Raw genomic sequence first — 22391 nt, forward strand, 5'->3', positions numbered from 1 at the left:
TTTACAGTCACGTCAACAAAATGAATATTTTAATGTTTGCATTTTACTGCAATATTGAATTGAACGCTTTTATTTATTATTATTATACAAGTAGAATGAGATTTAAAGCTTCATCGTGAGTGAACAAGTGTACAAATAACAACAAACAGACAAAAAATATAATTAGTCAACAACAAAAATAAGTGGGGAAGTGCACAAACAATCAAACGAACGGATAAATAATAAATACATATTAATAATAAATAAGTAATAAATAAATAAGTAGTTCACATCATAAGTAGTAGTTGTCAACATAATAATCAGGCCTATATTATTGGCAGCTGGTTTATTTAGACGTGCATTTAAAGACATAAAACACCCTTAAATACAGCCAATATCAATTAGTAATATTACAATAATCGGCATTATAAACAGAATATGACAACACAAAAGACTATTTTTAATTCAGTTGCACTGTTACAGGGTGACATTTAGTCTTACCTTAAACTATTTATCTCACAGATGTTGTTTTTTTGGGGGGGGGGAAATTCTCATCTAATGTTCTGAACCGCTTTATCCTCATTAGAGTCACGAGGGGTGCTGGAGCCTATATTTTCTCCCCGCGACCCCAAAAATATGCACTAAATTGACCCAACGCTCTAAATTACCCATAAAATAATCTACGTAAATAATTTATATTTTTCTTGACTGACACCACAACCAACTGTCATAGGCTCCGACACCCCCGCCCTCCTGAAACCGAGCAGTATGGAAAATGAATATGACACAATAATCTGCTATTCGAAAGGGTGTATAGACTTTTTATTTCCGCTGTCGTGTTCTTGCGTCCCTATGGACACACACAAAATCAAAAATTCACACGACTCACCACACATTACTCACTAATCACAATCGTCGATTGCTAGTTGAGGTCAAGTTGCGACCAATCTTTAAGTGCGTGAGAGAGTTGTCAGTGAAAGTACACGTGAGCACAGCGTTTCCTGGAAAGCGGCCCGTGCTGCTTGCTGACTAATACCTGGATTCCTGCGGTACAGAACGAGCTGAGTCACGATTTGAAGAAAAGTACCCGACAATGCGGTATATGCGGGTTGTTATGTTGCCTAATTCCAAATTTTGTCAATTTCCGATAGCATTAAAAGGTCAAATTATGAAGTGAATGAACCTATAATAAAGCTCATGTGACTTGTGGTAAAAGAAGGACAGAAGAAAATAATGGAAACAAGCCTTTATTCAGGAATAGAAATAAAATGAAATATTTAACTGTAAATCTCACAAATGTTTAAAAAATAGTTCCATTATTCCTACAGATGAAATGAAAGACTGCATTGGAAATTATTATTTTTTGGAAACATGCATCATGTGTATCATAAAGTAAAAAAATATATTTAAAAAAAATTATTAGTAACTGGGGTTGTAGGCTAAATGACATAGTATTGAAAATGAATAGCCAATTGGCTGGAAATATTTTTGTAAAAATATACACGGTTATGCTATGGAATTGTGATAAATAAAGCCTTTTCAATAGGCCTTTTTTTCTGGGTGATAAATATTTAACATCCACATTTCTGTTCTTTAAATAAAGAATCGATGGTTCGATCACATTTAAAAACCAGTTTGGCGATAAATCTGCTGAAATTTCTCATTATTTTGAATGTCGGTTTTATGTCAAAACACCGCCTATTACCAGAAGGTAAACGGAAGCTTTAGTAACCAGCGCTCGTCCTGCGTAATAAAAAAACATTTGCGATCTGTGGGAGAAGTTACCGGAAAATTGTTGCAATTAAAACGATTCAGCGCCATTGAGTCAGTCATTAACCATGAATCCGATCAGCCCTCCATCTGGGCTTCCTGGATGGCTCTGTGGTTGTGACCATTGTCATTGGTTAGCGTGGACAAGTGCTCTAGCTCGTAGCCGCCGTCCCTGCTGGCCGGTCGTACCTCGCCGGAGCTTTTCTTCTGCTCCCGGATCTGTTGCAGCTGCTGACCGGCGTAATCTGGTTTGGCGGTGAGCGGTCCGACGGGTACTTCTAGCCCCAGGATGTCGGCGACCATGTAGGGGCGGAGCCAGCCCACCAACGGGGTGCTGCCGGGTGTGTAATGTGTCTCCCGGTGGTAGAAGAGAAGACCGTCCACCTGGAGACAAATTTGGCATACAAAGATGAGAATGAAAAAGGCCAAACCTATAATAGACGTCCAATCTATTTTGACTGGGCACACGTTCGTTCATTTGCCCTTCCTAGTCAAATTGGATTGGACGTCTAGGGTCGTCAATGGCACTGAAAGATGAGCATCCAGGGGCAATTTCAGTGAATGTGACATCTATCATTGTCAATTTTGCGTCATTTTTTTAGGGGACTTACAAGTCACTTCCGGTAAATTTTGGAACACTTCCTATCGATTTTAAGGGATTTTTCGGGATTGTTTTTGTTCATTTGTCGCTTCCTGATGATTTTTGGGCATCACGGGGTTACTTCCTGTCTGTTATGTGGCATTTTAAGTTTCCCAATTAACTCATTGCAGGCACTGTTTTGACGGCAGGCGGCGAATGAGCAAATCTGATTCCAGAACAACGCCGCGTGCCAGATCGGACCGCCTAACGGGCCACTTCCGGCCCACCGGCCGCATGTTTGACACTGCTACTCACGGTGAAGCTGTACTCAGCTGCCAGGGCCCCGTGAATGGTCGCTGCTGTGCAGTCGGTGCTCTGGAGACTCACGAAGCGGAACTGTCCAAGCAAAAAAAAAAACATCAGCAAGGTTAGGAGGGTTAATTGAAACATTTATTACGATACAGTAATTAGTACAGCGGTTAAAAAAAATAAATAATAATAATAATCACATTCACATATGCAAATAAGTTGTCAATCGTAAACAAACTTGTTTAGCAGATTGTAACATGAAGTTGGAACAATGAAACGTGCTTTGTGGGGAATTTTTGATACTATGTTTCCCTTATGAAGCGTCGCTAATTGTCTTAATACTAAATAATAAAACTTACACATCTAAAATTTAGATGTGTGTGTGTGTGCTTGTGCTGACTTGGTTTGCAGTTCATTTTTCAAATGAAATTTTAACACGATTAAATGTGATTGCAACAAAGTGGATTAGTCATCTTGCGAGATAAAGTTGAATTGTAATTCCTATGTATCTGTGAAATTTAATCATCTCTAGTTACACCCAAAAAAATCGTTTGGAAAAAAAAAATTTGGGTCAGAGAAATATTAATCTGGAAGGTTTAGGCGCGGGCCTAGCTAGTTAGCGAGCTAACAGTTCTTTGTAAATGTTCTCTATAAGACTAATGTTATCATGTTGACTACCTATTTATCTATTGATTTTTATTATTGATTATTGCACTTCCCTTTTTCTTTATGTTGATTATTTATTTGTCTGTTTTTTGTTGTTATTTGTGCACTTTATGGTGAAAGCTTTAAAACTCATTATACTTGAATAATGACAACAAAAGCATCCAATTCAATTCAATAATACAGAGAATTTATACCTCACAACAAAATGAAGCATTTTGGATTAAAGATGATATATGTGACACCCCAAAAAAATCTATTTCTTTGTAGCAAATCTGATTATTTTGATTTGGCTAACAGAACTAATTTTTGATCTTTTTCCTCTACCTGATGACGAGCAGCACGCTTCAAGGTTCAAATGCATATCAATTCCATCCGGTGAAGAGTTACAAAACGAGAAAGAGTCACTCACGGGATTGCGTTTGGCGATCTCCGCCAAGCCGTCGCTCTCCTGTACTTTCGACTGGAGCCAGTAGAAGCGGAAATCCGTCTGCAGAAGAGAGAAAAAAACGCATGGCATAAGAGCACATCTGCGCTCCAGACTGGTGCTACTTCAAAACAATTAAGCTTGAGGAACATTCCCGGATGGCTTTTCTGGAAGCGGTCGTCTCACCGGGCAGTCGTAGACGGGGTGGCCTCGCCAGCACATCACGTCCAGGATGTAGAAAGTTCTGTCCACCTCACTGTAAATGCAGTCCAGGATGGTGTAGTCTATCGGGACAAGAGATGTCACGGTGGACGATTGGATTTTGGTGGGACTGGGAACTTGTTACAGATAGAAAGGTCATAATTATAGCTACCTTTTCCTATGGCCGAGTTGTGGCGGTTCCCACCGGGCAGCAGGGAGGGGAAACGGTTCACGCAGTAGCCGCTTTTTGTGTACGCCGCAGTGGAACCCTGTACGCAAAAATGGAAACAATACATGGATGTGGCTTTTGGTGTTTGTGCCTCATATGTACACTTTTAAAGAGTCACAACTCTTATGTAGGCTTCTCCTAAGATAACCTTTGACGTTCTTTATTTTGGCATTTCTCAGCTCTAGATGTTTTTTCACCACTTTTCATTTCTCTTTTGCTTTCCTCACTTCCTCAATTCACCTTTCTGACTTCCTCGTCTTTGGAATTTCTCATTCCCACTAATCATTATATACTATTCTTATTCTTCCATCCACTTGCTTTCTCACCTCAACCTCATTTTTGGACCCCTTATTCCTATCTTCGTTTCCTTGGCTCTTTTTCCTGTTTTCCAAATCTTCTCATTTCCTCATCAACTTCATTTCGAGGTAAAAAAATAAATTCAATAATGTCAACATAATCCTTAACAGTTTTCTACCTTGGAGGAAATAACGAGGGATCTTTTCCCAACAGGACAGACGACCATCAGCCAATCAGTATCGAGATCTGCTGGGGCATCCACCAACCATTCTGACAGCATGAGCTGAGGACAAACATAGGAATGAGATGTTAAGAGCTGGCAAATGTTATCGACCCAAGCGCATACATGTTTTTTCCCGTGTTTTTTGATCATTTCAAATTGTGCACACCGTATAACAATTTTTTTTACGGTATTTTTTTTTGTCAAACCGATCTCGTCTTCGCTATTTCGGCCCCTCCTAAACACTGACCTGGTTGGCATAATGCTTCGGCAGTTTTCTTCTCTCAATCTCCATTTCTTCTTCATCGCCGTCGGCATCTTTCTCCCGCTTCCCTTCTTCTTCCCCCAGCTGCTTCTCCATGTCCTGCTCCCCATCGTCGTCCGCCCCCGTCCAGTCGCCATCGGCCAAACACCGCACGTGGTCGACGTAGTTGAACCTCTTGCTGATTTAAACCGAAGACAAACCCAAACCGCCGGTCAAGATGCGTAGTACCGTATCGGGACAAACCTGGAGAAGCTCTTTGTCGCGTCGTACATTTTCTGCAGTTCAAGAAAACGCCGTCGCCGCTCGCTCTGCTCCAGCACGCTGTACTTGCTCTTATACAGAGACAGCCGAGGATGTGGGGCAGCTGTGCTGTTGGGCTCCTTGGACACAGCGAAGCTGGCCGAGAGGGCTCGGGTCAGGTCGTCCATTGGGGCTCTGGAGGCAAAGAACACAAATTGAGCAAGTGCGTCACTCGTCACTTAAAGCTAGCATACAACATCGACACAACATGGTGGACTCCATCATGATAACAACACCTTGATCAAGTGCATCCCAGTGGAAAATCATGTATAGACTTTCATTTGTAATACTACAGCTTTTACAAATGAAAAAAACAGACAATGCAATTTTTGCGTATATAATAGATTTATGGGAAGGTTTTAATTTGCTGCTTTAATCCAAATATTGTATTTCCATTGTAATTATTTAAAATTTGATTGAAGTCATTAGTAAGAGGGGCGTTTAATAAGACATTACGCGAAGTATGAGCAAGAATAACAACATGATTTGGTGTTAAAATGACCAAGTAGCCACTAGTATAGTGTAATTTAGGGGATAACTTTAGCTGACGGTTTTAGGTCAAGTTTAAAGATTTGGGATATTAAATTAACCGTTAAAACTTACCAAGCGATAATCCTTAGTGGTAAATTTGACAATAGTCTCACACATACTGAATTGTGTTATAAGGTTTAGTAAAGAGACAACTCTTCATTCTTTATGCTAGCAGCTAACGTAGCTAGGTTGCGGGTCCACACGATAGCTAACACGGCGCACAATGATGCGTCTTTGTTTAATTATGAGGTTAACGGTATTATTTGCAAGACAAAAACCACACACACAGCTAAAACCTTCTTAGTAGTATCTAATGAGAGAGATATCAGTAATTTACCTTGGACATCGAGGTAGACGCTTGGCTATGACGTCACAACACCGTAGCTCTCACTCGTGGCTCACCAGCAGGAAACTATCCCGGAGATTTATTATCAACAAAGATGTTTTTTTTTATTCTATTTTATTTTCATTTAATTTATAGTTATTGGCAATAGAAATATAAAATGAATTTTGGTTGGCGATTACAACAAATATTTGTTTCACTTTTTCCTCTAAATTATAAACCGAAAAAAATATAAACGCAGTGTAATGTATGTATGGAACGTCACGTAAAAAACGTTAATCAAAAATGTTTTCATTTGATAGTTATGAATTAATAGCTTGCGTTTATATTTCTTAACTTGGCGTATTGCTGACTTTTTAAATCAACAATCGTATCTTAGTCGTATATATTCCCTTTCATGTTTATCTTTATTTAAGTACTCTATGAATCAAATTTAGTGTACATTTTAGGTCCATTTGTGACTCATAACACTGACCCAAAAATGTGAATTAGGTGGACGCCAGTTCTGCTTATTATAAAACTTATTATAGAAGTCTTATTATTGAACTTTTACTGACGCCCGACGACTTAAAATGACGTTATTTTTAAGCGCATCATATTTTGAACTATACTACACTAGAACTACGTCACTTGTCCCTAACTCCTTTGTTGTTGCAATGATAAAACATTTCCACTAGAGGACGTCATCGAGTCACACTTTCCCCCTTTCTTTCCCTTCTCTCTCCCCGCAGAAAAAAGGAGCCTTGAAAAGAGAACAGGCGATCTCGCCTCCAATTGTCTCAGTCTAACGTCATGGAAAGAGTTACTTTGTGTCGCGGCTGTGAGGGAATTAAGCCGCACAAACAATACCGGCCCGCTTAGGTGACATGATCCGGAGCCGGAGAAGCTCGTTGTGAGTCTGGATTTTGAAACCGGATCGAACGAAGATGCGCAGGAACCTGTTTACCAGACGCACGGAGCAAGTTTAAGGAAAGACCGGAATGTGACCACCATGTACGCGGACACCATCGCTCCCTACAAAAGTGCTTTTTTCCCGGGCTTGGAATTATTTGCAGCAGGAACCCGATCCAGGATTCGGAATGTGACCAAAAATCAGCGAAGTGGAAATTAAACAAGGTTTCGGTCCACTTCCGAAACTAAAAGCGTCGTTGCAGGAGCTGCTCGGTGAAACCGGTTTTGTTTTTTTTATTTAAAAAAAAGTCCTAAACTGCCGTGTTTGTCACCGGGAAGTCGAAATCTGTGCTTTAACTTGGCAGATTTAGGTTGATCCAAATGCCAAAATCCATTTCTAGACCAAAGATTCTTTGCACTAACCGTTTAGTCATAATTTTTGTATTGCAATACGTAATAAGTAAAGTATAGTCATTAATAAGTCAAAACAGTATTAGTCGTACACCTGATCCATGTTAGGTGAGATGAGTTGAAATATTCATGCCGACGTTTCCAATGCGAGGCACCATGTGCGCCTAGATGTTTTCTTGCTGCTTTTATTATTATTATTTTTATTTTTATTATTTTGGCAAGCGGAGGGCGTCATGATGTCGGTCAAAGCCAAAGCGCTGTACACGTTCCAAAGCGAAAACCAAGAAGAGATCAGCATCCGGGAGAACGAAGAACTGACCATCTTCGACGAGAACTCCGTGGACGGATGGTTCCAAGGGGAGAACAGCCGAGGGGAGCGGGGTCTCTTCCCGGCGTCCTACGTGGAGGTCATCCGGACCCGTTCCAACTCCAACGTGACGGACTGCTCCATCAGTCCGGCCGGTTCTCTGGGGAACGACTCGTGTTTCCTGCCCTCCGCCAGCGACGGCGGCCTCAACGCGCAAGCCGCCTACTACGACATGGACGACGACGACGATTGGGACGACTGGGACGACCGATCCACCGTGGTGGAGGACGGCGATCGCGGCCGGGGCCCCGGCGGCGGGGCCAACGGGCACTCGCGCCAGACGCCGTCGCGTTCCCACCACCCCGACGTCCACTACAGGGCTAAAGCGGCCATGGAGAGGCAGGACAGCATCTCCAGTTCCAGGAAAGGCAGCATGGTGGGCCGCAACCTGAACCGCTTCTCCAGTTTCGTCCGTTCTGGCGTGGAGGCCTTCGTCCTGGGCGACGTGCCCATGATGGCCAAGATCGCCGAATCGTACGGGATCGAGATGAACCCCCAAGGTCCCGGCTGGAAGGAGAGTCCGCAACCGTTCTCCTGCTCCATCGAGGACCCCACCAAGCAGACCAAGTTCAAGGGGATCAAGACCTACATTTCGTACCGGGTGACGCCCAGTCACACGGGGCGTCCGGTGTATCGACGTTACAAGCACTTTGATTGGCTCTATAACCGGCTGCTGCACAAGTTCACCGTCATCTCGGTGCCCCACCTCCCGGAGAAGCAAGCCACGGGGCGCTTCGAGGAGGACTTCATCGAGAAGCGGAAACGGCGACTGATCTTGTGGATGAACCACATGACCAGCCACCCGGTCCTCTCCCAGTACGAGGGCTTCGAGCACTTCCTGATGTGCTCCGACGACAAGCAATGGAAGCTGGGTAAGAGGCGCGCCGAGAAGGACGAGATGGTGGGGGCCCACTTCATGCTGACCCTCCAGATCCCCAACGAGCACCAGGATCTCCAGGACGTGGAGGAGCGGGTGGATACCTTTAAGAACTTCACCAAAAAAATGGACGACAGCGTCATGCAGCTGGGCCACGTGGCCTCGGAGTTGGTTCGCAAGCACCTGGGGGGGTTCCGGAAGGAGTTCCAACGACTGGGCAACTCCTTCCAGTCGGTCAGTCAGTCGTTTACGCTGGACCCGCCGCACGGCTCCGAGGCCCTCAACAACGCCATCTCGCACACCGGCCGCACCTACGAGAACATCGGCGAGCTGTTCGCCGAGCAGCCCAAGTACGACCTCTTCAAAATGCTGGACACGCTGTCGCTATACCAAGGCCTGCTCGCCAACTTCCCGGACATTATTCATCTACAGAAAGGTAACGCCACTCACAAAACCCTCGTTAGCTCTTAGCGCTCTCAACGCTAATTTTTCACTAGTTTGTTGTATTCGGCACATCAGTGGCGCCGACATTAGCTCTAGCATCGGCCATTGGGAGCCTCGCTTTGGCAGATGTGTGTTCGGGTCATGACCTCGAATGCGCTCTATTGGCCAATGGGAGCTTGGCGTTGGCACATCAACATTGAAATGGCGCTGACGCTAACGCTAGCGTCGCTTTGCTCATCGTTTTTTTGTTTCATTTTCGTTTCTATTGACCAATGGAAGCTAGTCGTTGGGACAGCTACATTCAAATGGCGCTGACGCTAACGCTAGCGTCGCTTTGCTCATAGTTTTTTGTTTCATTTTCGTTTCTATTGACCAATGGGAGCTCGTCGTCGGGACAGCAACATTCAAATGCAATCGACGCTAACGCTAGCGCCGCTTCACTCGTAATTTTTATTTTCTATTGACCAATGGGAGCTCGGCGTTGCCACATCAAATTTGAAAGGGCGCTAACGCTAGCGCCACTTTAATCATAATTTTTCGTTTTATTAGCAATAGCATAACAATGTTAGTAAAATAATTTAAATACTTATTGTACTTAAATACTGTTGAAATGACAAAAAAATGCACACATTTATTTTTACTTTTAAATTCTGTTTATGCCTCTAGTCTAAAGGAACGACATTTAAAAATATGAATTGTTTATGGCTCTATCAGTCAAAAAGTTTCACAACCCCTGTTGTAAACTTTCAAAAAATGGATTCATAGAGTTGTAGGGATTTTGCAAGAACCAAATCCCAAACCCTTCTGTGAATAGTGAAAATCTACGAGTAATTGAGCCCTTCTAAAAGTTTTATGACTGAAAGAATGCATAGAAAACCACAATTGTAATATTCGGGAGGAAAAAAAAGGTCAAGTCAGGTTTTAGAGGTCTAAGCAAGAAACCCCTAATTTGCGACATAGTTCGAGTCTACTAATACAAACCATGCACATTTAGTACCCCATTTCCTAATGAATGGCATATGTGTTCAAACCACCTCTCCAGGTAGCAAATGCCAATCTTTTAACCCCGAGACTCCAAATGCTCCCTGGGTATTTAACACCCAACTTTCACTCACTCAGTAGCAAAACTAAGCACATGGGAACATTCTGAAATGATTAGATTAGATTAGATAACTTTATTCATCCCGTATTTGGGAAATTTCATTGTCACAGTAGCAAGAGGGTGAGAATACAGACACAGCAAAATACATTTTAGGCATAAATAAATAGGTATTAAGTAAGGTAATAAATAAATATATAAGTAAATAAATAAATATATACATACATATATATATAAATATACATATACACACATACACAGGTGTACATGCCAAATTCATAAGAGCCTAGCTAAGAAAATCGACAGAGAGGAGGAATTGAAATGTTATTGTCGTGCCATCTACAAATAGTTCCTTGGCGATCTACCGGTAGATCGCAATCTACGTAATGGGCACCTCTGACTTAGACAATTTCAACATGAGAAGTCAAACCTGCTTAGGTTACTTTTATTAGTTATCTCGGATCATGTTTTAGCCGTCATGTTAACGTCATTTGTATTTTTTTATTAGAAAATAACTTTAGATTTTCTGTTTTGACTCCATCTTTCACGAACAATAATCCGTGACAGCCTGTGGAAAAATTGGATTGAAAACTATTTGATTGACAGAGCACGGCGGGCCGGATCCAAAAACAAGTCCGCATGTTCCCGAATGTCTTCTTGTAGCGTGATTTGCTGGAATTTTAAATGTCTCAATACACGCCCGCCGTCATGTTTGCGTGACGCCATGTGTTCTTGATTTAAGGCGCCCCTCGGGAGCCGGCCTCCACGTTATGTCAGAACTCAGGCGTGCCTCCTACACGTTCCGTTTGGCTAGGAATTCATATCCTTTTTCCGTCTTATTTCTTTCCTCAAGGTTGCAAAGGGTAAAAAAAAAAAAAAAAAAAGGTAACATCCTGTAAATTTCCATTGATAGTTGAAGCTGTTGAATTTTAGGGGCAATTTAGAGTGTCCAATCAGCCTACCATGCATGTTTTTGGAATGTGGGAGGAAACCGGAGCACTCGGAGAAACACCACTACACAGGTGGACCAACATGGATTTGAACCCAGGACTTAAGGGCTGTGAGGCCGACGCGCTAACCACTCATCCACTGGCCCGACTTATGTAAAGATTTTTACATAAATAATTTTTATTGGGTATCAGAGTTGGAAAAATGGCTACTATCCGTCAAAAATTTTGCTTACATACATGTACGTCAAGGGTGTCGGACTCGAGTTGGTTCGCGGGCCGCTTTAACGTCAACTTGATTTTTATAAATGGATTAAAAGAACTGGATTAAAAGCCCTGAATATTCAGTTTTTTATAGATCTAAAACAATGTTTATTTTAGCTTTTTTATATATTTGTAGATTTTACAAAATGATTTTTGAACTAAAAATAGAAAAATGGAATAAAAAAGTACAATTATTGATTTAAAAGGGGGAAAATCAGGAAATTTAATATACATCTATACTCTTCATTTTAATTTGATCCTAAAACAGAAAGTCTGCACTTATGATTTACTTTCCCGGGCCACACAAAATCATGTGGCGGGCCAGATTTGGCCCCCGAGCCGCCACTTTGACACATGTGGTGTACGCTAGCAGTTAGCTATTTTTCATTAGCGCTGTTTTTTCCGTTAGCTTCTACATGCTAGTGAGAACCAACTTTCTATATGTGGAATCAAATCTTTAGTTTGCCGTCATACACATTTATTAGATAATAATTGCTGTTTCCATGCCTAAAGATAGCAACGTTAGCTATAAAAAAAATGGTTGTTCCGTCTTGAAAACCAACTTTGTCTTACTTCCTAAAACCTTACACACTTTTAACAAAACACAAGACTGCTGAGTGGGCGGCTCCAGCGCCCCATCAGTTCCTGTCATTACCGTATCCATGGCGACCACACTGTTTCCCCTAACCAAACGTCCACAGAGCAAATATTTGACAGCGCGACAGTGGACCAGCCCAAAAATATAATTGGTCTCGTCTTAGGAAAGACTTCATTTTTGTCCTTCTGGCTTCAGTGGTCGCCGATAGCGAGACAAAAACGAGGGCGGATGAATACCAGACCTCCGCGTAGAAGGTGGTCGGCGACATTAGCGGCGCTGGATGCGCACCTGCAAGAACTTTTGGACTACAAGTTAGTTGTTCTCCATATGGCTGCACTTTCCAAACCACATTTCAAAATTGCCGGGCAGATCATTTTGGGCAGAAAGCGTGCAAATCAAACATTTAACTTGATATGAGTCATCCATGCGGGTTAAAATGTGGGTTAAATGCGACATTGGTTTCCCATAATTCTTCAGCATGAAATGAGTGGAGTGCCAAAATAAGTTGTATCTAATGAAGCACTTTGTGTATGGCACGGTGGATGAGTGTTTGACGGGTCGGTCGCGTAGTTTTGAGATCGAGGGTTTGATCCCAGTTCGGAGATTCCTATTTGGAGTTTGCATGTTTTCTCCAGGATTGTGTGGGTTTTCTCTGGGTACTCTGGTTTTCTGCTACATCCTAAAAACATGCATGCTAGGCTAGCTGGTTGAACACTCTAAATTGCCCCTAGCTATGATTGGTTGTCCATTTCCTTGTGCCGTGTAATTGGCTGGCCACCGATTCAGGGTGTTAGCCGAGATAGGCTCCAGCCCCCCCCCGTGACACTTGTGAGGATAGATGGCATCACTATGGTAACAGGCGTTGTTGTTTACCTCATCAAAATGACGTGATCCCATCGTCAATTATTTCAAAATACAATAGAACATGGCGTCAATAAGCTTGGTCAACTAAAGCTTCCCTCGCCAAACTTGTCTTTTATCATCGTGTTTATTTGCGGCGCTATCCACTTTGGCAACGGCGGAGAACTTTTTCCTTTTTTTCCTTTTTTTCTCTCTCCCGCCGCTGTTTACTTGGCCATAAATCCGGTCCCAGGCAATGATGTCCTCTCATCTTCACACGAAGCGTTCCGTCCACATGCTGCGGTCTTTCTGCTCTTATTGGCCCACCGCACTGCTGATTCACACCAATGGAGACCGCACATTTCTCCCAGAATGCTTTGCGTTTAACCGACAAATACCTGTGAAGCACAAAAAACAATATTTAGTGGAAAAAAGAGTAGTTAAACAGATTGCCGACTAGATCTCATGCGAGCCGGACCAGTTCGTTTTGGTAATTTATTGACCGCCATTTTGACTGGGCGGGGCCAATGAAGGAAGGTTCCAACCCGAGTTTTTACAGACTTATTCCAACGATAAAATAATTTATGTAACTGTCTCTCCATTGTCGAAACTGACGGCGCAAAAGAAGGTAAGGCTCTGGTCGGGGGGGGGAAATGACTCAATGGAAAATGGTAGTCTAGACTCGTTGTCTTTATTGTGTAACGAGTCGGAATATGAAAGCGAAAGTGGGTCAGAAGAGGAAGTATTTTCCAAAGATGAGGATTCTGTGGCGATTACCATAGTTGTACTATGTTCGTTTTCACTGGCAATGGTGTTTTTTGTAGGTTTTGTTACCGAATTTTTGTTATTAACAAACTCATTAAAACATAAAATCACCATAAAATGGCGGATGTGAGAAGGAGAAAGCATCTTGGGCCCGATTAATATCATATCTCGGATTCTTACAGTTAAATATCTTCCTTTTACGAGCTATAAGCAAGCGCGGCAATTAAAATGCAATTTTTTTGCAATTGCTTGTTTGGTTCAACTTTTCGTTAATAGCATATTTCTTTCATTCATAGCAAAATATGATCCTCTCATGGATCTTAAGATCAGTGCTGAAAGATCCTGTTCCTGATTTGCGTGTGCGAAAGAGAACAAAAAACAAAAACAAAGCAAAAGAATTGAATCTATTTTGGCTCAGCATTCCGTGACAGCGCCTCCGATTCAAGATAAATTGTGCAACTTTGGCAACCACCAATGTTTTGAGCACGTTTTGGAGCCTGTCATACATTCTTGAAACTCCCTCACACTCTATTATTATGATTTTTTTTCTCATTTTAACATTGTTTGCATTTTCTCATCCGTGTACTATCACTTTTAAAGGCGTTACGGCTTGCAAATTTGAAATAAATGACGAGATGCAATCAAGTGCACCGTCTCCCAGAATTCCTCTGCTCCACTGAGGCTTATGGGTAAAAAAAAAAATGGAGCAGCCGCCCGCAGTGTTGTGATCACAGTTAATCTGTCCGTCCTCATTCTTCTTCTTCTACGGGCGCTGTGCGCATGCGTGACTGTGGCGGCCTGGATAGCTCGGCCCGTAAACTCCTCCCCCATCCTAATCCCCCCTCCATCTATCCCAACGTCGTCACAAAGTCATTAAACTGTCTCGCTGTGACTGTAAAACATCCAGTTTTCTGCCTGGATTGTGAAGTTGTGACACTGTTGTCTCGCTGCGACATTAGTCCAAGCGCCCACCCCCCAAAAATCCCTCAAAATGAATTAAAACGTTTTGTTTTTACAAGTCTTAAGCTTTTTTTCTGTGTGATATTACCTTATTTTCGCGACTATAAGGCGCACATAAAACTCTTAAATTTTCTCCAAAATAGACAGGGCGCCTTATAATACAGTGCGCTTTATATATGGACCAATACTAAAATTGTTATCACGATAAAATCAAATAAATCAGTCGATAGGGTACACCACCATATATATATATATATATATATATTAATAACGTTATTTGGACAAAATGACTTGCCATGGCATACTTTATATATAATGGTTGGGTCTTATTACGGGTTTACTGCTCCCTTTGGTGTTCTATTATCTGCCTGTACAAAAACAAAGAAGAAATACTCTTTGTAGATATGTATATATAATACAATATATACATATAATATGGTTCTGTTTGTTTTACGGAGAAATGCCACCAAGTGGGAATTGAACCCAGATTGCCTTCCCCAACGTCAGGCAGAAGAACCACTGCCTCATTGGGTCACGCTCATTTGTCATTTTAAAGTATTCGGCCTAATCACAGTAACAAGCTTGTAAATCTGTACAAATTTGAGTTTTTTCTCCGTTTAGCTTTTCTCTTTTTAGTCCTGCTAATAAACTAGCTGGCTGCGAATAAGCTAGCTGGCTACTAATAAGATAGCTTTAATGGCAGCCATTGAGTTAAATGACTGAGTTGACTCCTTCAATGTGAGTGCTACACAAACAAAATAAAAAGAAGCTGTATGAAAAATCCAAGGATGCTTTTTTCAGTCCTTTATCAGATTTGTGTCTGGATTTGATCCATAAAAATGTCGACCCAACTCCCACGATTCCCCAAACACCCCCAAACTCCTGGATGGCAGCAGCCATGCGACGTGGTGATGCACATTCTCCTCCTCTCTTGCGGAAAATGTAGGTCACACCGCAGTCTCTTCTCCGTGCTTTCCCACACATTTGCCAGGAATTCCGCTCAAATTCCGGGCACCGACACGGACTCGAGATGTCGTTACCCCTGGCGACTGCGGGCCTGCCCTGGCTCGCCGATGGAAGAATTCAAAATATTCCCTGTTTTTTTCTTCTTCATGTCTTGTGCTAGCGCTTCGGTTTTGGGCGGGTTGAATTAATCAGATGAAAGTGGCGACGTGCCCGTGGAAAATCGACGTTCTTCCCGTCTGGGCCAATGTGGTTGCAACCTGCCTTCAGACGTTCGGTATGCGGGTGGGCGAAAAGTAGCCAGGGTTTCAGGCCCATTCAAATTTGTTTTTCGAAGTATGAACCCACCCTAAGCAATAAAGAAGAGGTTTTTGATCCAGGGTGTCCAACATGCAGCCTGTGGGCCAGCAAATCATATGGAGCGCACAAAATAAAATCCTTTTTTTTTTTAGCTGTGAGGCCGACGCGCGAAACACTCATCCGCCAGGCCGCCCCATTCATAGATATTAATCATTACATTTTTTTATTACTTAATCATTTATGTGTAGTAGACATGCACCTGCTAATGGCAGGTGTGCTACTGGTGTGTGCCCATAGCGAGCAATGATGATGTTGCTCACACCGGTACTCAGTGTGCTTAGAGAGGTTGTCTTTCTGCCCAGACAAACAAAAAATTAGAGGGAACATTGGTTTCGACTACTAAGTTTGATGAAGAACCGCGTCTGTTTGTCCCCCAAAGGTGCCTTCGCCAAGGTGAAGGAGAGCCAACGCATGACGGACGAAGGCAAGATGAACCAGGACGAGGCGGACGGCATCCGCAAGCGCTGCCGGACGGTGGGCTTTGCGCTGCAGGCCGAGATGAGCCACTTCCACCGCCAGCGCGAAGTGGACTTTAAGGACATGATGCAGGCGTACCTCAGGGAGCAGATCACCTTCTACCAGCGCGTGGTGCAGCAACTGGAGCGCACGTTGCGGATGTACGAGTGTCTTTGAGGACACGTCGGACTGTGGGACGCTCACCGTGCACCTGTTACATATCAGGCAACAATTGTGACATAATTTAACATATGATGACGTGACGTCAAAACGGGTTCGACCCCCTTTTCTTCGTCGTCACAATGGAATGTCTTTGTTTTTTGTTTTTGTTTTTTTTAACTGCCATTGATGACGTCAGACGTCCAATCCATTTGGACTAAGAGTGGTCTCTGCCAGGCCTCCTAGTTCAAATGGGTTGGCCTTCCGTCGCCATCTGTTAAAGGGACAGACAACCTCTTTATCATGCGCTAACCCGCGGAAATAATCTTATCTGACCCTGAATTTCACTTTTCCCAATTCTATTAGCGAAGAAAAACGAAAATACGACAGCGGAGTAAATCCTTGCTATCGGATTTATTGTTTAGTTATTTGCCCCTTTAGCAATTTTCATACAGTTAGCATGCATTGGGGAATGTAGCAAAGAATACACAAATCCTGAAAAACTGACCATGCGCGCTAGCACTAGCATCTACATGGCTAGCTACCTTTATCACTATTTCTTCTTAAAATAGACAAAATATTCTTTATCACTATTTCTTCATTTCTAAAATGGACAAATATTCAATTCAGTAAATGAGGCTACACATCATAAAAGGTTATTTTCTCAATGATAGTGTTATTTTCACATCATTAAACCATTTCGAAATGCACCTGTGTGTACGCGGCTTGGTTTAACGATGCCACAAAATGGCTACCCTCAAATGTAGTGTCATTTTTTTTTGTATTTAAAACCTATTCCATGATTTGTCAGCTGTCAAAGAAATGTACAATTTGCATACTTAAATACTCGGTCTTACACTTTAAAGTCATTTATACAAGGTATCGTCCTTTTGTGAACGGTTAGCAACACATCTTTTATCTTAAATCGCACTGACTAATCCAAATGTTACCAAAGTGCCTTAAAACGACATCAAGCGACCCGGTTCTGATCAATTAACTCATTCACTGCCATCAATGGGGTTAGATGTCCTAACCATTTGAACTGGGAGGTCTGGCAGGGTATTGTTAGCATCGTAAAAATGACCGAATTGTACTGATTTTTACCGAAGTGGAAAAGTACGATGGAGGAAGTTGTGTTATAGTGCAAAAAAAATAAAAATAAGTATTAGCTGGAGACAGACTTGAGGGTATCAAAAATGAAAAATGTGATTCAAAATGGCGTTTTGTTTTCGTCAGAAAAGAAAAAATCATTTACTTTTGAAAGTCAATGGTACGTTTGTTTGTTTGTTTTTCCAGGCGCAGTTGTCGTCATTTGAATGTTTTTGTTAGCTCTGTGAAAATATTCCTTGCGTTTTGGATTGGCATTCCGATGCGCTTTATTTTGAAATCGCGACATTCCAACTCCGGTTTGGCTTCCTAAAGTGAACACATCCAAATGTTAGCGTCTACATTTTTGAAAATATCCTTTGACCGTGTTTTTCTGGCTGTTTTTCCCACAAGTTTGAATTTTCCTACGTCTTTTTTTCTACCGCGGCGCTCATTTTCTCTCTGCTTTTGTAATTGAATCTGTCCTCGCGCGGGTAAAATGTGCGGGCGGGCTCGGACAAAGACGGAATACAAAAAGCGAAAGTTTGATTGGTAAAATAGAAATGAAAGGTGGTGTGACAGGAGGTTCAAAAATGCTGAGCATTCCTTACTTGGTTCAAGGGAAGGGGGACATAGAAACTTTTTAATAAAATAAAAAAACAACAACAACAGCATAACACTCAATGCTCTTTGGTTGGTTGTCTTATTTGAACAATTTCCTGCATCAGTTGAATTTGGGGCAATTGCGACAGTGCCCCGTCACATCCAGTAGAGGGCACTGTTCTTAAGATGAATGTTAATTTTGATACTTTCTGTGAAATTATAAAAATGCTACTCATTCCGCTTAAATTCCAGATGCTAACCTCTTTCAATTTCATTTGTTATGTCTCAATAATTTCATTTATAAATTGCATTTGGGGCACGTGCGACAGTGCCCCGTCACATCCAGTAGATGGCACTGTTCTTAAGATGAGTTAATTTTGATACTTTCTGTGAAATTAGAAAAATGCCACTCATTCCGCTTAAAACTCAGATGCTAACTTCTTTCAATTTGATTTGTTATGTCTCAATAATTTCATTTATAAGTTGCATAAGTGTGACAATGCCCCGCCACATCCAGTAGAGGGCACTGTTTTTAAGGTGAGTGTTAATTTTGATACTTTCTATGAAATTATAAAAATGCTACTCGCTAGGTAATGTTTACATATAAATGATGGTGAAGACTTCTATCGTAATATAAAGAAGTAAATGTCAGGTTCTGGTTCAGGTTTTGGAGAAAAAATGTTTTTTTCTGATCAATTGAATCCTCATCATAATTTCCTCCCTGAAAATAATCCATCTGCTTGCACACATTCCGCTTAAATCCCAGATGCTAAAATCTTTCAATTTGGGGAATGGAACATGAGTGGTGATGATGTCATTTGGCTTACACAAGGAAATGTCATCAAGCGTGGAGGAAATAAGGTACACAACGTACAATTCTAATTCCACGTTTGAAAACTGTAAAAAAATCAAGGCTCATTTTTTTTTTTAAAGTACATGAAGCAAATTTAAGAGCCCGCAGTTTTTAAGGAAATAGATCATCATCGACTACTGCAAAGTTGCCAGTTCGTTATTATTTTTGGCAAATCCCATGAAGCATTTTTAAGACCATTTTTGGATTACATTATCCCAAAGTACATTTTGGAAAATTAAATAATGTGCTTCTGTGTTAAAATGTGGTCATGTGGTCTTAACTCTTTATAGGGTACTCCTTTAACGGATTGCCTGCAAGTCGGCGGCGACCATTCGCTGGTTTGAATGTGTGGCAACGTCAATGACTCACAGTCAGTCGTCCAATTTTAAATCAATTGGATGTCGACGTTAAAGGGAAACAATTAGTTAAATACTCGGAAAAAAATGCATATTATTGTGTTTTTTTGGGGTAATGACCAGATTATTTCTCATTTTCATTCATTTTAATTTTATTCATGTAGGATTTTTTATGCATCAATCTATTTATAAATTCCGTTTTAGAATACAATAATATCAATAATCATTGAAAAGTGACAAAAAACATATGTTACAGTGTCATTAGGGATAATCACCAGATTTTTTCTCATTTTCATGCATTTTAATTTTATTCATGTAGTTTTTATAAGGATTTTTTAAATTCATAATTCAATTTATTTAGAAATTGTTTCATTTTTTAAATCACAGGTCATTTAAAAGTGACAAAAAATACATGTTACAGTGTCATTAGGGATAATCACCAGATTTTTTCTCATTTTCATGCATTTTAATTTTATTCATGTAGTTTTTATAAGGATTTTTTTTCGTAATTCAATTTATTTAGAAATTGTTTCATTTTTAAATCACAGTTCATTTAAAAGTGACAAAAAAATACATGTTACAGTGTCATTAGGGGTAATCCCCAGATTATTCCTCATTTTCATTCATTTTAATTTGATTCATGTAGTTTATATAAGGATTTTTTATTCATAATTCTATTTATTTAGAAACTCCATTTCATTTTTTAAATCCCAGGTCATTTAAAAGTGACAAAAAATACATGTTACAGTGTCATTAGGGGTAATCCCCAGATTATTTCTCATTGTCATTCATTTAAATTGTATCCATGTAGTTTTTATTCATATTTTCCCTTAATTCAGAAACAATATTTTATAATACATTGATTTAAAAATGATTGAAAAGTGACAACCAAATACAAAATGATTATAATACCATCTACACGTTATTTTTCCCCTTTTAATTTAGATATTCTGCCTTTATAAAAACTCATTAAACATAACGCATAAGTGAGATACAAAAAAAATGATATTTGGACATCTGCAATTGGCCAAAAACCCTCGTATTGAAAACTGCCGGATGGATGAACCTTTGGATACTTGAGGTGGTCCGCAATTTTTTTCGTTGCATGCTCAACTTCTCCCTTGTGTAAGCCTTCGCAAGAGGAAAAAGTGTTGGATTGCAGCGGCCTGCTAAAAGCATTAGCGCTGCGCTAGCAAGTGGCAGCTGACATACGTATAAAAAGACAAAAATGCTGAGTGAAGGAAAGGGAGGGCGAGCGTCTGCATCGTTTGTCTGCAAGGCGCAAAAGTTGCCAGCGCTGGCTGACACGTTTGCACTTTTCCCACTGCCGCCCTTCCTTTCCCACCATCGTGAGACTTTTGCCAGCGACCCCGTTGACCTAGATTTGACCTTTGACCTCATTCTCTTCCTGGAAATTCAAACATGGGAAGGAGCAGATGGTTAAAAAAAAGCAACATAAAAAGGGGAACTTCATTTTGTAGTGGGAACGTTCGTTTATTGGTCAAAAATGGATTGGACGTTTAGGGCCGTCAATGACGCTGAGAAATGAGCATCCACGGCCAGTTTAAGTGAATGGGGCGTCCATTTTGTGCCTTGGAAAACGGCCATTAGACATTTCTACATGAGTTGCTGTTGCAATCTAATTGTACATTGTTTTTTAATGTTTTTTTAGCTTTTTGCATCGCAAGCTTTAGCTATTAATCACTTTTTTTTTAACTGGAAAGTTATTTGTCTTGGGAACAACAATTTGTTATTTTTTTCAGCAATTTTTGCAGCATTACATCTCATCTGGCAGATAGTGAACATTAATTGAAAAAAGATTTTCTTGCCTCAAGCTATTTATTGCCACTCCGGAAAACATACAAATATGTGGATTTAAAATAAACGGGTCTTTGAACACAACTGTTTTTTTGCAATGTGACGACAAAGAGTTTTCGCAATTGAACAATTGTCAAATCTCTCATTTGCCGCATTTTGTGTTCGTTTTATCCATTCTGAGCGGGACGTCTATCACCGTCAATGGCAGCGAAACAGGATCATTGGCGACAGTACCTGTTTTTATTGGTCTCGCAACAGGTCAAAAAAGGGCAAACATTGGCCAGACTTGAAGTGTTTGCCTGCACGAAGCCATTTCCTCGGAAACAGTGTATTTCCATCACCCTGTAAACAACATTCCTTTGCCAACTATTATCTCGCGGGGAGATGCAAAGGCTCTCCATTTCTGGACCTTCCAAACAGGACCCAAAAATAATACTTTTTGTCAGTGAAGCTAACAATCAGACAATTCCGCTGCAAAACTCAATGATCCGTGGTATATTTGTTTTCAACATATACATATCATGTTACATTTACATATCTGTTTTCAACTGTCGTATCATTATAAATATGTCTAAAATATTTGAAATTGGGTTATATATATATTATATATATATATATATATATACATATATATATATATATATATATATATATATATATATATATATATATATATATGTATATTAATAATAGTATGTTGCAGACCAATTGAATTAGCACCTGGTGTTGGTTATAGTTACTTTCTAAAAGATGTAACAAAAAATATGTATTTAATATGGAGGAGAGCCTAGCTTTGTAACTCTTTTTTTTAACTCATTCACTGACATTGACATGTAAATAACGTGAATACAATCCAATTGAACTCCCAGTTTGGACATCTGTTGTTCAGTTAAAACGGTTAATACAGGCAATTGTTTACAAATATTAGCATGAATCGCCATCCAATCGTGTCATTGTTTGTTGTCATAGCGATTCAAGCTTTGGTGGAAACAATATATCGCCAGAGTATGACAATTAAGACACCTGTGTAATGTTTACAACGGTAAAAAAAAAGTGGCCAGTGTGTCTTTTTAAAGAGTTGTGCATGTCATCAAGTTTTTGAACGAGAACCCGATGTTTTTCCTCTCTTACGCCGCTCGATGACTTCATATTGAAAAACA

At 40.7% G+C, this 22391-nt stretch overlaps 2 protein-coding genes across 3 annotated transcripts; one reads left to right on the plus strand and one right to left on the minus strand.

Annotated features, from left to right (window-relative positions):
- Window positions 1-1208: 1208 nt before the first annotated feature.
- On the minus strand, window positions 1209-6194 carry snupn (snurportin 1). 2 transcript variants are annotated; one of them, XM_077596250.1, is made up of 9 exons: window positions 6109-6194; window positions 5211-5375; window positions 4926-5118; window positions 4634-4738; window positions 4102-4198; window positions 3915-4012; window positions 3714-3791; window positions 2645-2725; window positions 1209-2133 (listed from the first exon to the last, which is right to left on the minus strand). In XM_077596250.1, exons 2-9 carry the CDS (start codon window positions 5366-5368, stop codon window positions 1828-1830), a joined length of 1116 nt encoding a protein of 371 aa, XP_077452376.1. In that variant the 5' UTR covers window positions 5369-5375; window positions 6109-6194; the 3' UTR covers window positions 1209-1827. The 2 variants fall into 2 exon arrangements, with proteins under 2 accessions (XP_077452376.1, XP_077452377.1); XM_077596251.1 differs by lacking the exon at window positions 6109-6194 and adding an exon at window positions 5844-6018.
- Window positions 6195-6823: 629 nt separating this feature from the next.
- Window positions 6824-18285, plus strand: snx33 (sorting nexin 33). Its single transcript, XM_077596709.1, has 2 exons — window positions 6824-9096; window positions 16280-18285. Exons 1-2 carry the CDS (start codon window positions 7650-7652, stop codon window positions 16531-16533), a joined length of 1701 nt encoding a protein of 566 aa, XP_077452835.1. The 5' UTR covers window positions 6824-7649; the 3' UTR covers window positions 16534-18285.
- Window positions 18286-22391: the final 4106 nt, after the last annotated feature.

The sequence above is a fragment of the Stigmatopora argus genome, chromosome 3 (genome assembly GCF_051989625.1).
Source record: "Stigmatopora argus isolate UIUO_Sarg chromosome 3, RoL_Sarg_1.0, whole genome shotgun sequence".
NCBI classification, from domain to species: Eukaryota; Metazoa; Chordata; class Actinopteri; order Syngnathiformes; family Syngnathidae; genus Stigmatopora; species Stigmatopora argus.